This window comes from Gopherus evgoodei, chromosome 2 (genome assembly GCF_007399415.2).
Source record: "Gopherus evgoodei ecotype Sinaloan lineage chromosome 2, rGopEvg1_v1.p, whole genome shotgun sequence".
Classification (NCBI taxonomy): Eukaryota; Metazoa; Chordata; order Testudines; family Testudinidae; genus Gopherus; species Gopherus evgoodei.
The window spans coordinates 147,581,544-147,596,683 of record NC_044323.1 but is presented as its reverse complement, the minus strand read 5'-3'; the positions used below and the strand labels follow the sequence as shown (position 1 = coordinate 147,596,683).

At 57.4% G+C, this 15,140-nt stretch overlaps 1 protein-coding gene across 1 annotated transcript; it reads left to right on the top strand.

Moving 5' to 3' along the window:
• Nucleotides 1-7,221: 7,221 nt before the first annotated feature.
• On the top strand, nucleotides 7,222-14,905 carry SH2D6 (SH2 domain containing 6). Its single transcript, XM_030549413.1, has 11 exons — nucleotides 7,222-7,226; nucleotides 7,618-7,772; nucleotides 7,901-7,953; nucleotides 11,921-11,972; nucleotides 12,105-12,180; nucleotides 12,676-12,706; nucleotides 12,837-12,861; nucleotides 13,366-13,415; nucleotides 13,790-13,873; nucleotides 14,274-14,432; nucleotides 14,687-14,905. Exons 1-11 carry the CDS (start codon nucleotides 7,222-7,224, stop codon nucleotides 14,801-14,803), a joined length of 807 nt encoding a protein of 268 aa, XP_030405273.1. The 3' UTR covers nucleotides 14,804-14,905.
• Nucleotides 14,906-15,140: the final 235 nt, after the last annotated feature.

Here is a 15,140-nt window from a genome sequence, read left to right as displayed (position 1 = left end):
ATCAGTGGGGTGATGTGGGCCGGGGAGGCTGTGCAGGGTGGTGGTGATGGCATGCGGGGGATATTTGGGGGTGATGTGGGGGCAGGGCAGTGGGGTGATGGCTCGGGGGGCTATGCGGGGATGGGGGTGATAGAGGGGCTGTGGGGTGATATGGGCATGGAGGGCTGTAATGATGCTGCCCTCGGTGAGACACTTCTGCGTGTCAATTCAGGACAGATTGCTTAGAGCAGGGTGTCACGGAGTGTGTGAGAGACAAGGCCCTGCACCCCCGGCGTCCTGCGATTCACCGTGACTCTCAGCCAGTCAGTAAAGCAGAAGATTTATTTAGATGACAGGAACACAATCCAAGACAGGTCTTGCAGGCACGGACAACAAGACCTTCCCCAATTAGGTCCATCTTGGCGTCCCAGGGGCACGACAGCCCCATTGGGGAATCAGAAACCCATTGGGGAATCCCTCCATTACCCCAGCCAGCTCCTGAAACCCTCTCTCCCCCAGTGTCTCCTCCCCCAGCCTTTGTTCAGTTTCCCGGGCAGAGATGTCACCTGGCCTCTAACCCCTTCCTGGGTTCTCACGTTACATGCTCAGGTATCCTCCCTCCAGGCCAGTCTCCCATCCCCCAGTGCAAACCGTCCTCCCAGGGCAACACTCCCCACTCAGCATTCCCAGACCACATTAAGAACAGTCCCAGTTTGTCACACAGGGCAGTCAGCTCCAGGCTGGGGTCCCTTTGCACACCAAGGCACCAAACCAGCCAGCCAGAGAGGACTCCGGTTTTGCCCGACTGGCTAACCACAAGTCACACAAGCAATTCCCTTAGACAGTCCAGTTTCCCAGTATCACTACCAATGTCACTCGTTACGGGGATGAATGGTTATGAAAACCAATACCCCAGTAAAAGGGAAAAAAAAGGTTCTCTTGATCCCAAAGGACCAAGCCCCAGACCCAGGTCAATATACAAATCAGATCTTACCCACAAATCACACTGTTGCCAATCCTTAGAATCTAAAATCTAAAGGATTCATAATTTATTCATAAAAGGAAAAAAATATAGATGACAGCTAGAATTGGTTAAATGGAATCAATTCCATACAGTAATGGCAAAGTTCTTGGTTCAGGCTTGTAGCAGTGATGGAATAAACTGCAGGTTCAAATCAAGTCTCTGGAACATCCCCCGCTGGGATGGGTCATCAGTCCTTTGTTCAGAGCTTCCGTTTGTAGCAAAGTTTCTCCAGAGGCAAGAAGCAGGGTTGAAGATAAGGTGGAGGAGATGCAGCAGCCTTTCATATCCTCTGAAATGTGGAAGGACACCCCTTTATTCTTACTATGGAAATTACAGCAGCAAGATGGAGTTTGGAGTCAAATGGGCAAGTCACATGTCCATGCATGATTCAGTTCTTTACAGGCTGACGCCATTGTTTACATGTTAGTTTGAACGTTCCCAGGAAAGCTCAGATTTGGGTTGGCGTCTGCCAAAGACCATTGTCAGTTCAGTGTTTCTTGTCTGGGCTCTTTCTGAGAATAGTCGTTTCTCAAGAAGCTGACCAAATGCTTCACTGAGGCTACTTAGAATCAAAACACATTGAGATACAAGTACATAGCCAATGTTCATAACGTCAACTACAAACATGATACACCCATACAGATAGCATAATCATAATCAGCAAATCATAACCTTTCCATAGACACCTCACATGACAACTTTTGTACAATATTTGCTGCAAATACATAACAATGGTTGCAACAATGATCTATACGGTCACAGTTCATGTCAATAACGGCACATGGGCCTATGTGGGGGTGGGGATGATGTGGGGAAGCAGGGCAGTGGGGTGATGTGGGCATAGGGGGCTATATGGGGTGGGAGTGATGTGGGTGGGGCAGTGTGGGCATGGGGGGCTATGCAGGCAGGAGGAGATGTGGGGTCAGGACAGCAAGGTGATGGCATGGGGGAGCTATGCAGGGGTGGGGGTAATGGGGGCAGTGAGGTGATGTGGGCAATGGGGCAGCTATGCGGGGTGGGGTGATGTGGGAGGGCAGGGCAGTGGGGTGATGTGGGCATGGGGGGCTATGCGAGGTGGAGGTGATGGGGGGTGGGGCAGTGGGGTGATGTGGGTATGGGGGGCTATGCGGGGTGAGGGTGATGTAGGGGGGCATTGGCACAATGTCAGCATGGGGACTATGCGGGAGTGGGGGTGACGGAGGCAGTGGGGGTGATGGAGGCAGTGGGGGTGATGGCATGGGGAGCTATGCGGGGTGGGGTAACGTGTGGGGCGGAGCAGTGGGGTGTTGTGGTCATGGGGGGCTATGTGGGGTGGGGGTGACGTGGGGGGTGGGGCAGTGGGGTGATGTGGGCATGGGGGGCTATGCAGGCTGGGGATGATGTGGGCACAGTAGGGATGGAGCAGGGAAGTTCATGGGTCTCCTGTTGTGTCTTCTCCCCACAGGCCTCAGACCCCGCCTTCACCCCCCAAGCGGCTAGGTAAGTGATGGTCCCAGCCCCAGGAGCTGGGGGGTCAGTGGCAGCTGCTGGCTAAGCCGGGGCTGTGGTGGCTGAGTTGCTCCTCTAGCCTGTCCTGCGTGGAGAGTGTGACGGGATCTCCCAGTACAGCCCAGGATTGTGACCGCTGGGCCCCTGGCCCAGCTCGCCAGCCTGGCTGTCCCTCACAAAGCCTTGCCAGCAACAAACAGCAACCCCAGCCTGTGATCAGTGTCACCGCCAGCATGGGGAGCCCCACACCCAGCTACACCGCACACTCCTTGAGCCTCGCACAAGTCACCAGCCCCTCACCCAGCCGCCAGCCTCGTTCCCCAGAACTGCACCGTCTTCCTCTGCTTAAGGGCCCTTTGGACAGTGCAAACCCATTCATCAGTTCACCGCTTCGACAAAGGGTAGTGAACAGGCATCAGCCCCTGTTAACTTGAGCTCAGAGTCAACCAAAACCCCACTGTGCTTGGAGAAATATAACCTCTATTTATTATCAGAAAGATCGATTGCGAGGAATTATAAGTAGCAGGCAGAGAGATCAGAGTTGGTTAGAACACAAGAGTGGCCAGACTGGGTCAGACCAAATGTCCATCTAGCCCAGTATCCTGTCTACCGACAGTGGCCAATGGCAGGTGCCCCAGAGGGAATGAACAGAACAGGGAACATGATCCATCCCCTGTCGCCCATTCCCAGCTTCTAGTAAAAAGAGGGTGGGGCCACCATCCCTGCCCATCCTGGCTAATAGCCATTGATGGACCTATCCTCCATGAACTTATCTAGTTCTTTTTTGAACCCTGTTAGTTTCTTGGCTTTCACAACATCCTCTGGCAAAGAGTTCCACAGGTTGACTGTGCATTGTGTGAAGAAATACTTCCTTTTGTTTGTTTTAAACCTGCTGCTTCTTAATTTCAGTTGGTGATCCCTAGTTCTTGTGTTATGAGAAGGAGTAAATAACACTTCCCTATTTACTTTCTCCACACCGGTCATGATTTTATATACCTCTATCATATCCCCTATTAGTTGTCTCTTTTCCAAGCTGAGAAGTCCCAGTCTCATTAATCTCTCCTCATATGGAAGCTGTTCCAGACCCCTAATCATTTTTATTGCCCTTTTCTGAACCTTTTCCTATTTCAATGTACAGGGCCGGCTCCAGGGTTTTCGCCACCCCAAGCAGGAAGGAAAAAAAAAAAGCCACGATCGCGATCAACTCTACTGCCGCCGCTTCAGTCTTTGGCGGCAATTCGGCGGCTGGTCCTTGGCTCCAAGAGGGACCGAGGGACCCACCACCAAAGAGCCTGATGTGGCGCCCCTCTCCATTGGCTGCCCCAAGCACTTGCTTGCTGGGCTGGTGCCTGGAGCCAGCCCTGTCAATATAGCTTTTTGAGATGGGATGACCACATCTACACACACTATTCAAGATGTGGGCGTACCATAGATTTATATAGAGGCAATATTATATTTTCTGTCCTATTATCCATCCGTTTCTTGATGAGTCCCAACATTCTGTTCACTTTTTTTTACTGACGCTGCACATTGAGTGGATGATTTCAGAGAACTCTCCACAATGACTCCAAGATCCCTCTCTTGAGTGGTAACAGCTAATTTAGACGCCATCATTTTATAGGTATAGTTGAGATTATGCCAGTATATCTTTTTTGAGATGGGGTGACCACATCTGTATGCAGTATTCAAGATGTGGGTGTACCATGGATTTACATAAGGGCAATAAGATACTCTCCGTCTTATTCTCTATCCCTTTTTTAATGATTCCTAATATCCTGTTTGCTTTTTTGACTGCTGCTACACACTGCATAGATGTCTTCAAAGAACTATCCACGATGACACCAAGATCTCTTTCCTGATTAGTTGTAGCTAAATTAGACCTCATCATATTGTATGTATACTTGGGGTTATGTTTTCCCATGTGCGTTACTTTGCATTTATCAACATTGATTTCATCTGCCAGTTGTTGCCCAGTCACCAGTTTTGTGAGATCCCTTTGTAGCTCTTCACTGTCTGCTTTGGACTTAACAATCTTGAGTAGTTTTGTATCATCTGCAAATTTTGGCACCTCACTGTTTATCCCTTTTTCCAGATCATTTATGAGTATATTGAATATGACTGGTCCCAGAACAGACCCCTGGGGGACACCACTATTTACCTCTCTCCATTCTGAAAACTGACCATTTATTCCTACCCTTTGTTTCCTATCTTTTAACCAGTTACCAATCCATGAGAGGACCTTCCCTCTTATCCCATGACAGCTTACTTTGCGTACGAGCCTTTGGGAGGGACCTTGTCAAAGGCTTTCTGAAAATCTAAGTACACTATATCCACTGGATTCCCCCTTGTCCGCATGCTTGTTAACCCCCTCAAAGAATTCTAGTAGATTGGCGAGGCATGATTTCCCTTTACAAAAACCATGTTGACTTTTCCCCAACAAATTATGTTCATTGACGTGTCTGACAATTTTGTTCTTTACTATAGTTTCAACTAGTTTGCCCGGTACTGAAGTCAGGCTTCCCGGTCTGTAATTGCCAGGATCACCTCTGGAGCCATTTTTTAAAATTTGCTGATTTAAATGATAGGTTACAAACTACAGTTAAAAGCGACAAAGAGTCCTGTGGCACCTTATAGACTAACAGACATATTGGAGCATGAGTTTTCAGGGGTGAATACCCACTTTGTCAGGCAGTCCCTGCGTAAAAGGATAAATGGACACAAGTCAGATATTAGGAATGGCAATATACAAAAGCCTGTAAGAGAACACTTCAGTCTCCCTGGGCACACAATAGCAGATTTAAAGGTAGCCATCCTGCAGCAAAATACTTCAGGACCAGATTTCAAAGTGAAACTGCTGAGCTCCAGTTCATCTGCAAATTTGACACCATCAGATCAGGATTAAATCTGATTAGCTGGCTAGCCAACTACAAAAGGAGTTTCTCTTCCCTTGGTCTTCACACCTCAACTGCTAGAAGAGGGCCTCATCCTCCCTGATTGAACTGACCTCGTTATCTCTAGACTGATTCTTGCCTGCATATTTATACCTGCCTCTGGAAATTTCCACTACATGTGTCTGATGAAGTGGGTATTCACCCACAAAAGCTCATGCTCCAATACGTCTGTTAGTCTATATGGTGCCACAGGACTCTTTGCTGCTTTTACAGATCCAGACTATCAGGGTTCCTTCCCCACTCTGAACTCTAGGGTACGGAAGTGGGACCTGTATGAAAGCCCCCTAAGCTTATTTCTACTATCTTAGGTTAAAACCCAGTACGCTACCACCACCAAGTGATTTAACAAGAAACAGGGAAAGGACCACTTGGAGTTCCTTGTCCCCCAAAATATCCCCCCAAGCCCTTATACCCTCTTTCCTGGGAAGGCTTGAGAATAATATCCTAATCAACTGGTACAAAGTGATCAAAGACCCAACCCCCTGGATCTTTGGACAATGGAAAAATCAGTCAGGTTCTTTAAAAAAGGATTTTATTAAAAGAAAAGGAAAAAATCATCTCTGTAAAATCAGGATGGAAAATAACTTTACAGGGTAATCAGATTCAAAGAGCCCAGAGGAACCCCCTCTAGCCTTAGTTTCAAAGTTACAGCAAAACAAGGATACCTCCCTCTAGCAAAGGGAACATTCACAAGTTGAGAAAAACAAAGATAAAACTAACACACCTTGCCTTGCTGTTACAAGTTTGAAATGTGAGAGACTTGTTCAGAAAGATTTGGAGAACATGAATTGATGTCCGGTCCCTCTTAGTCCCAAGAGCAACCACCACCAAAACAAAGAGCACAAACAAAAGTCTCCCCCAAAGATTTGAAAGTATTTTGTCCCCTTATTGGTCCTTTGGGTTAGGTATCAGCCAGGTTACCTGAGCTTCTTAACCCTTTACAAGTAAAAGGATTTTGGTGCCTCTGGCCAGGGGGGATTTTATAGTATTGTATACAGGAGGGTTGTTACCCTTCCCTTTATAGTTATGACACAGACTAACACAGCTACCCCTTTGATACTTGAAACTACAGTTAGTAGTTCTGCAATTTCACATTTGAGTTCCTTCAGAACTCTTGGATGACACCATCTGGTGAATACCATAAGAAATACAAATACATCTGCAGTCTAAATTCTACAAACTAAGGAGGATTAGAATCAAGCAGCCTCTCGCCCTAACAGATGTTACAGGCTGCTCACAGTTCTCAATACACAGGCTGGATTCCCTTTCATCCTGGGCCCCATCTCCCCAGTTCAAAGTCTTTGTCCTCCAGACATTCTTCCAGCTGTTGAGATGGGGAAGGGGAGAGGCTTCTTTGACACTTTCATCCAGCCAGGATCTTTCTAGCAGCTGTGACATGTGGTCAGGCAGCTCCCATACGTACCTGCCCTCTCCGAGGAGCCTCTGGGATTGTTCTTGATGGGCCGGCAACACCTGTCTGGCCGGTGATGGCTGCTCAGGTCAGCTGTGGGCCTCTCCCCACCTCACAACGTATTTCAGTAACACACAGAGCAATACAATGCGAGTACATGCACTTCAACAGGATGCTAATGTTCAACAGATCAAGGCTTTTTAAATGACGCCTCACAAGGCCCTCACATCACAATGGTGAATCTGGGGTTCCAGATGCTCCTGCAGGGTACAGAGTGTCATGGAGGGAGGCTTGAGGGGTGGGGCAGGTCCAAAGATGGCCGGGCAGAGCCCCTGACAGCCCTGTGTGTGTTACAGAGAGCTGGGAGCATGCGGTAAGTATGGCGCAGCACAACCCCACCTCTAGCCAGCCACAGCCCCACCCACTGCTCCCTGCCCCACCCCACAAGCTATACCAATAGCCATAGCCCCACCCATTGCTCCCCACCCCACCCACTTCTCCCCTCCCCTACCTAGACACAGCCGCACCCACTGCATCCCCCCACCCTGATCCCACACTGCTCCCTGTCCCACCCCATGGGCCGCACCCCATAGCCCCACCCATTGCTCCCCACCCCACCCACTTCTCCCCTAGCCAACCTAGCCACAGCCCCACCCACTGCATCCCCCCACCCTGACCCCACACTGCTCCCTGCCCCACCCCACCCTATACACCCTGCCCACTGCATCCCCCAGCCATTGCTCTGTCCCCTCCCCCCGCCCCAGGGCAGCACCCACCTGCCCCCATCCCACTCTGCAGGGCCCCAGTGTGGCGAACGAGTCCGAGGAAGGGGACACGTATGAGGCACCCCCCTGTGAGAGCCAGGCCTGGAAGGTGGCTCCAGCCAAGAGGCAGGAGGACACGGACGGCACCTACCTCGGTAATGGGGGGGCAGGAGAATGGGAGGCTGGCAATGGGGGAGGGAAGGGCGGAGAGGCAGGGTTGGGGGATTGGAAGGTTGGGGGCAGTGAGGCCTCCAGGGCCAATCTCACCCTGTCCCTGCCTCAGATCACACCACTGCCCGGCGCTGCTCAGAGCCCTTCGCCCTCCTGCCGGCCAAGGTGAGTGAGCCGCCCGCAGCCCACACCGAGCCCCCTTCACCCCAATCCCCCTCCCCCAACACCGAGCCCCATGCACCCCCAATTCCCCTCCCCCAACACCGAGACCCCTGCACCCCAATCCCGCACCCCACACCAAGACACCTGCTCCCCCAATCCCCCTCCCCAACACCGATCCCCCTGCACCTGCAATCCTGCATCCCACACCAAGCCCCCTGCACCCCCAGTTCCCTTCCCCCACACTGAGCCCCCACACCCCAATTCCCTTCCCCATGCCTCCTCCCCCCATGCTGATCTTCCTTCCCCCAGACTGAGCCCCTACATCACCAATTTGCTCCCCCATCCCCAGTGCTGAGCCCCCACAGCCAGCATCCTGATGCCCCCTGCCAGGGAGAGTTACAGTGTGAACAGACAGGGGGCATCTCTGTCCCTAAAAGTCTTGGGCCCCAGGAAGTCTCGCAGTCCCCTATTGCCCCCCTCCAAGCGCCCTGTGGCCACCCTCAGTGGATGTGATGACATTGCACCATGTGGCGAGCTCTGTTCCAGGAGAGCCCAGAGAGCCCCATATCCCACCGTTGCCACCATTTCCCAATTCGGGGATTGGGCCCAGGAGTTACTCAGGGAGGTGTGTGTGTGGCGGGAGGGGTTGGAGACCACGGGGAGCCTGGCTGGCTGGTAACTAGCCCATTATAACCCACAGTTCCTGTCAAAGCTCAGGGCTTGTCTACATCAGAAAGTTGCAGCGCTGGTGAGGGAGTTACAGCGCTGCAACTTTGAGAGTGTCCACATCTGCAGGGCATCACCAGCGCTGCAACTCCCTGTTTGCAGCGCTGGCCGTACTCCCGTTTTGTCTCGGGTGTAGAGGATCCAGCGCTGGTGATCCAGCGCTGGTAATGCAATGTAGACACTCACCAGCGCTTTTCTTGACCTCCGTGGAAGGAGGAAGCCTCTGGTAATCAAGCTGGTTTCCTTTCCCGGTTTGCTCTCTCGGTCCCGGAGCCAGCCAGCAAACCGCGGGGAAGGAGACCTGCTTGCTCGGGGTTCCGGGACCGAGAGAGCAAACCGGGAACGCCGCGGTTTGCTCTCTCGGTCCCGGAGCCAGCCAGCAAACCGCGGGGAAGGAGACCTGCTTGCTCGGGGTTCCGGGACCGAGAGAGCAAACCGGGAACGCCGCGGTTTGCTCTCTCGGTCCCGGAGCCAGCCAGCAAACCGCGGGGAAGGAGACCTGCTTGCTCGGGGTTCCGGGACCGAGAGAGCAAACCGCGGCGAAGCTGGTTTCCTTTCCCGGTTTGCTCTCTCGGTCCCGGAACCCCGAGCAAGCAGGTCTCCTTCCCCGCGGTTTGCTGGCTGGCTCCGGGACCGAGAGAGCAAACCGCGGCGGTCCCGGTTTGCTCTCTCGGTCCCGGAACCCCGAGCAAGCAGGTCTCCTTCCCCGCGGTTTGCTGGCTGGCTCCGGGACCGAGAGAGCAAACCGCGGCGTTCCCGGTTTGCTCTCTCGGTCCCGGAACCCCGAGCAAGCAGGTCTCCTTCCCCGCGGTTTGCTGGCTGGCTCCGGGACCGAGAGAGCAAACCGCGGCGTTCCCGGTTTGCTCTCTCGGTCCCGGAACCCCGAGCAAGCAGGTCTCCTTCCCCGCGGTTTGCTGGCTGGCTGCGGGACCGAGAGAGCAAACCGCGGGGAAGCTGGTTTCCTTTCCCGGTTTGCTCTCTCGGTCCCGGAACCCCCCTTGAAGCCGCCCAACAGCGCTGCAGTGTGGCCACATCTAACACCACTTGCAGCGCTGGTTGCTGTAAGTGTGGCCACTCTGCAGCGCTGGCCCTATACAGCTGTACTAATACAGCTGTAACAACCAGCGCTGCAAAATTTTAGATGTAGACATGGCCTCAGCCTGGTGTCTGGCACAGACGCTGGCAATGGAGAGGAGATGCCCCAGGGCCTGGCCTGCGGGAAAGGTGAGGGGTTGCGGGGGGCGGGGAGGAGAGGGGGCTGCTCCCTTCCCCACAGACACCGAGTCCCCCGAGCCTGGGAGCCTGGCAGAGCCGCTTGGAGCCTCCCCCAGGCCCATGCAGGCTGGCTTTGGCCCCGGGCCGGGGCGGCCTGGCTCCCTGTCCACTTTTGGGGTCCCCACTTGCCCCCAGCCCGTGGAGGAGGGGATCCCCTTGCCGGGGCAGTGATCACTGTGGTGACGGGTGGGCTTGCCGATGGTTGTAGTTACCGTGGTGACTGGGTGGGCAGAGGCGCTGGGTAGCCGCGTTGGGCCCATTGGGGATTGCGGGGGGGCAGCGTCCTGGGGGCTGAGTCTCTGGGGCTGGGACCTGCTCCTGTCCCTGGGGCCCCTTGGGCTCCCCACACGTCTGGCTTGGCCACGCAGCCTCTCGCCCCGGCTGGCCCCTGGCACCCAGAGCTGAGCCGCCTCCCTCCCTTACAGGTCAGGACAGAACCCGGGCGAAGCTCCCCCCAGCTCCCGGCCCGAGGTCCCTGTCGTCGCCTGCCGGCCCCGCTGCACCCTGGGGTATGTGGGCGTCCTACCCTCCCAGGGTCTGGGCACTGCAGCGGCGGGAGGGTTTGGGAGGTGGGGGGAGTTTCTGGGGGAGGACTGGAGCATCTGGGGGGGCTTGTCCCTGGGGGCTGGCGAGGGGCTCCTCACAACCCCCCAGGGCCTTTCCTGGGGGCCCCCAGATGGGGTCCCTCTGTTCTCCTCAATCCTGCTTGGGCTCCAGATGCTTCTGCCCACCCCATAGCCCCATCCAGTTCCCCATCTGCCCCCAATCTCTGCCCCAGGCTTGTCCTCCCCCTCCAATCTCTGCCCCCAGCCTGTCCCCATCCCCCCCAATCTCTGCCCCCCGGCCTGTCTCTCTCCTCCCCAATCCCTGCCTCTGGCTTGTCCCCCCACCCAATCTCTGCCCCCAGTCTGTCCCTGCCTCCAATCTCTGCCCCCTCCAGCCTGTCCCCCTCTCCCCTAGTCTCTACCCCCCCCCCAGGCCTATCCCTATGGATGTGCCGCACCCTGGAGTGTATGAGGTAGCCAGTGGGTGAGGGATGCAGCTCCAGTCACATGGTTTAGTGTCTCAGGGCCCCACTCCCACCCCCGGACTCCAGTGGTGACTCTTCTCCTTTCGGGGGGATGGGGAGGGGGCTGACTTGGGGGGAAATTAGCCTCTGCTGCTTACTTCACCTTGTTCCAGCACCCACAGATCCCGGATCAACCTCGTCGGACGACAAGGTACCCCCACACATACACACCCTGCCCTGGTGGGTGCTGAGACAGGGACCCCAGGGCACTCCCTGCCCCCCACACACCCTGCCCCAGAGGGTGGTGGGACGGGGGCCACAGGGCACTCCCTGCCTTCAGCCACCTAGATGATCCCTCTGGAAGCACATCCACTATGGGGGCTGCAGAGAGCCTGCCCCCCTGTGCACCCTACTGCCCTCTGCTGAGTGGAGTCAGAGCTGCTCCGTGTGTGTCAGAGCCCCCGTGCTGCTGACAGCTTATGGGGATTCCCTGTGCGTGGGAGCAGGGTCCAGCCTGGCAGGGGTGCAGAGACAGCCAGGGACTGGGTCATGTATCTGCACTCACCTCCCTGATCCCCAGGCAGCTCCAGGCGACACCAACTGACCCACCGTGCCTGCACCCAGCGAATCAGTTCCGCCTCCTCGTGCCACTGATGGGGAAACTGAGGCATGGAGAGAGGCAGGGATGCCACTCAGGGAGTCAGCAGTGGAGCTGGCAATATCACCCAGGAGTCCTGGCTCCCAGGCCCCTGCTCTAACCACTAGACCCCTTTCTCCTCCCCTCCCAGGCCCTAGTTTCAGCAACAAGGCCCTACATCCATGGTGAGAGGGGAGAGTGTGCCCGTGGCTTGACCCGCTGCGGACCATGGGTATGGGGCACCCAGCGGGTGTCTGGCTGGTTGGGGGCCGGAGCTCTGGGCCCCACCCCCCAGTGATTCGGGGTGTCTCTTCCCTTCCCAGGAGGGACCACCAGAGGAGGAGATTTACCTGGTGTGTGAGCCGCCCAGCCTACGTGAGTTCCTGCCTCCTCCCCTGCTCCAGCTCCCTGGGGGCGCAAGACCCTGCTGCTCCAGCCAGGACTCCTGACACCCAGGCACCGAGCTGGGGCCCCCTCTCCACCTGACGCTTGTCTGCTTCCTTCTAGCTCACTGCAGGACGACTCGCGCCCTGAGGCCCCAGCTCGGCCAGGTGCCCCCGCCACGGCTCCCAAAGCTGTCCAAGTGAGTGCCCCCTGTGCAGGGCCAGCCTGCCCCCCAGCCAAGCCCCAGGGAGCAGGTCAGGGACCCCAAGGGCCTGCCCACCCGTCCGTGAAGAGTCCATTCCAGAGGCACAGGGATCTCGCTCCAAGCCTTGCCCCGTTCCCCCTCTCCCTCCCTCGGCCTGGGGGATCCAGCTCCCGGCCCTGCCCTGTTCCCACCCTGGCTCCCCGGACCTGCCCTGTTCCCACCCTAGCCCCAGGGATCCGGCTCCTGACCCCGCCCCATTCCCATCCCAGCCTGGGGGATCCGGCTTCTGGCCCTGCCCCGTTCCCACCCCGGTCCAGGGCATCCGGCTCCTGGCCCTCCCCTGTTCCTGCCTGGCCCAGCTGTCCCTGCCTGGTGAAGCAGGTTCCTCAACTTGGGCCCTGGAGCTGTCAGGGTCACGGCCCAGACGCGGGCCAAGCCCTGGGTGCAAATTGCAGTGCGGGACCCTGATGCTCCTGGTCTCTCCAACAGGCCGAAGATAGCCCTGCCGGGGGCCCACCATGTGAGTACAGGGGCTAGGGGAGGGAGGGGGGCTGGGATGTTGTGGGGTGAATGGGGTGGGGAGGGGCTGGGGGGGCAGGGATAGCTCCCTCCTCACTGCCCTGAAGGTGCTTTCTGCTCTCTCTTTGCAGAGCCTGGCTGATTCCTCCCCCGAAGGTGAGTGCCCCACAAAACTCTGCTCATGCCCCTGACTCCCGACCCACAGCCCCTGCTAGCCCAGCCCTGGGCTCTCTCCCACTCCCAGCTGTGCTGGTGCCCCTCACTCCCGACCCTCAGCCCCTGTTATCACAGCCCTGGGCAGAAGCACCAGTGGTCTCTCCCCATCTGGTCCCTTGGTGCTGGGGAAGGTGCGAGCGAGCTGCGAAACTGAACGGGAAAGGCCCCTGCCAGGCGCCGGGAGCTGGTGGAGGGTCAGGTAGTGAGGGTGAGGCTGGGAGCTGGTAGGGGTCAGGCCTGTGATCTCCCTACGTCCTGGCTGAGTGTTGGTGACTATGGTGCCCTCCCAGGGCTGGGCCTGTGGGGGATAAAGGACCCGCTACTGCTGCCAGCCAAGGGAGCTCCCCTCTGGCTCATGGAAGAGGCCTGGGAGCATGGTGCCCATGGCCCAGCTGGACGTCTGCCTTGTCTCCTCTTAACCCCTTGGTGTCCTGCCTCTTTCAGCCTCGAGCAAAGCCCCAGCCTGGCCCAGGGGCAGTGGCTCCCCGGTGGAGGTAAGCGCCCGCCCTGCCTGTGGGCTAGCTGTGCCTGGGGGGCGAGAGGGGCGGCACCTTCCTTCCGGAGTAGCCAGCACAGCCCTCTGGGAGGGGCTCATCCTGGAGGTGGGTGGGTGGGGCAGATATGGGGGGGCAGAGCAGAGGTGTGAGAACTCTCCCTTCCCCACCCTCACCATGGTGGTCCCTGCTTCACCCCTCAGCCCCACCCCACCCCACAGACATCCAGGTGCATTCTGGGAAGATTCACCTTGAGAGTGCCCAGTGTTGCCATGGGGGAGGATGCCAGGCCAGGCCTCTTGGATGGGGGGTAGGGATTCTGACATTTTCCCCCTCACCCCCAGCTGCTCTCACATCTCCCCTCTGCTCCCCAGGATCCTGGCATGCAGGACCAGGCCTGGTACGCAGGGAGCTGTGACCGGCACGTGGCAGAGAGCGTCCTGCAGGGGGTCAATAAGGTACCGGCTGCACCTGCCAGGCAAGGGCGAGCACAGGGCCCGGCACTGGGAGCCAGGACTCCTGGGTTCTCTCCCAGCACAGGGAGGGGAGCGAGGTTGAGTGGTTAAGGGAGGGGGATGGGAAGCCGGGACTCCTGGGTTCTCTCCCAGCTCTGCTGCTGACTCTGACTGTGAGCGGGTCAGTCTCCAGCTGTCCCATGGGGTCGGGGTCAGGGAAGAGGGACAGAGGGAAGGGCTGGGCCCAGAGCCCATCCCTGGGGCTGTAGGGACCCTGTCGTGGTTCCTCCTGCACCCAGGAGCTGCCCCAGGTCTGTGGCAGGGGGGGCCTGAGCAGGCCTGGCAGCCTCTCCCATGCCAGGCCGGGTCTTCCGCAGTGCTGAGCAGCCCCCCTCTGCCCCAGGACAGCGCGTTCATGGTGCGCCAGAGCTCAGGGCAGGGCTGGAACCAGCCATTCACCTTGGCCGTGCTGTACAAGGGCCATGTCTACAACATCCCCATCCGCTACGTGGAGAGCAGCCGCCAGTACGTGCTGGGCAAAGATGGGAAGAGCCACGAGGAGGTGGGTGCCTGGCAGGGTCGGGGGGAGCATCTCCCCTGGGAGCCCTGGGAATGGGGGGACCCCGGGAAAGCTGCTGGTCGCCCCTGCTGCTCGCTCAGCCCGGGGGGGCCAGGCCAGGACGCTCCATGGGCACCTGGGCGCGAGTGGGACTCAGCAGGGCACACTCAGCCCTGGGACCAGTGCCCTGGGGAGGGTCGGGCTGGTCCCACTATCCGCAGCCGCTCTCTGCTGCCATCTCCCCTTTTCTCCCCCAGCGGTTTGACAGTGTGGCCGGCATCATCCAGCACTACCGTGAGCACCCCTTGGTGCTGATCGAGGGCAGCTCCACCTCCAGGGCACACACCTGCCTACTCTTCCCCGTCAAGCCCTGAGGGCCGGGGACAGGCTGGGGGCCTGGCTGCAGCCACCCCCCAGCTCTGCTCTGTGGGACGTGAGGCTCTCTGCACTGGCCACTCTGGAGCAGACAGCAGGGGGCGCCAGCGCTGCAGGAGTCCTCCATGCTAGGTGTGCAGCCCCAGCAGGGGACAGGGCTTGTGGGGCTGGGAGCTCCCCCTTTCCCGCTGTGGTGACTCCTGCTTTCCCCTCTGATGGGGGCACTACTGGGGTGGGGTGTTCGGAGCCCTTGGGCTGCTCTGGGTCTCGCTTGACCTGTTGCTCACGATGGAATCTCTAAGCCCGCAGGGCTTGCCCATGTCAGTAACCAGGGGG

What these genes read in the sequence shown, in the direction of transcription:
- SH2D6 (XM_030549413.1), top strand. An exon ending in GTGTGAGCCGCCCAGCCTAC is followed by an intron (nt 11,973 to 12,104) that starts GTGAGTTCCTGC and finishes GCTTCCTTCTAG; the next exon opens with CTCACTGCAGGACGACTCGC. An exon ending in CCCTGCCGGGGGCCCACCAT is followed by an intron (nt 12,707 to 12,836) that starts GTGAGTACAGGG and finishes CTCTCTTTGCAG; the next exon opens with AGCCTGGCTGATTCCTCCCC.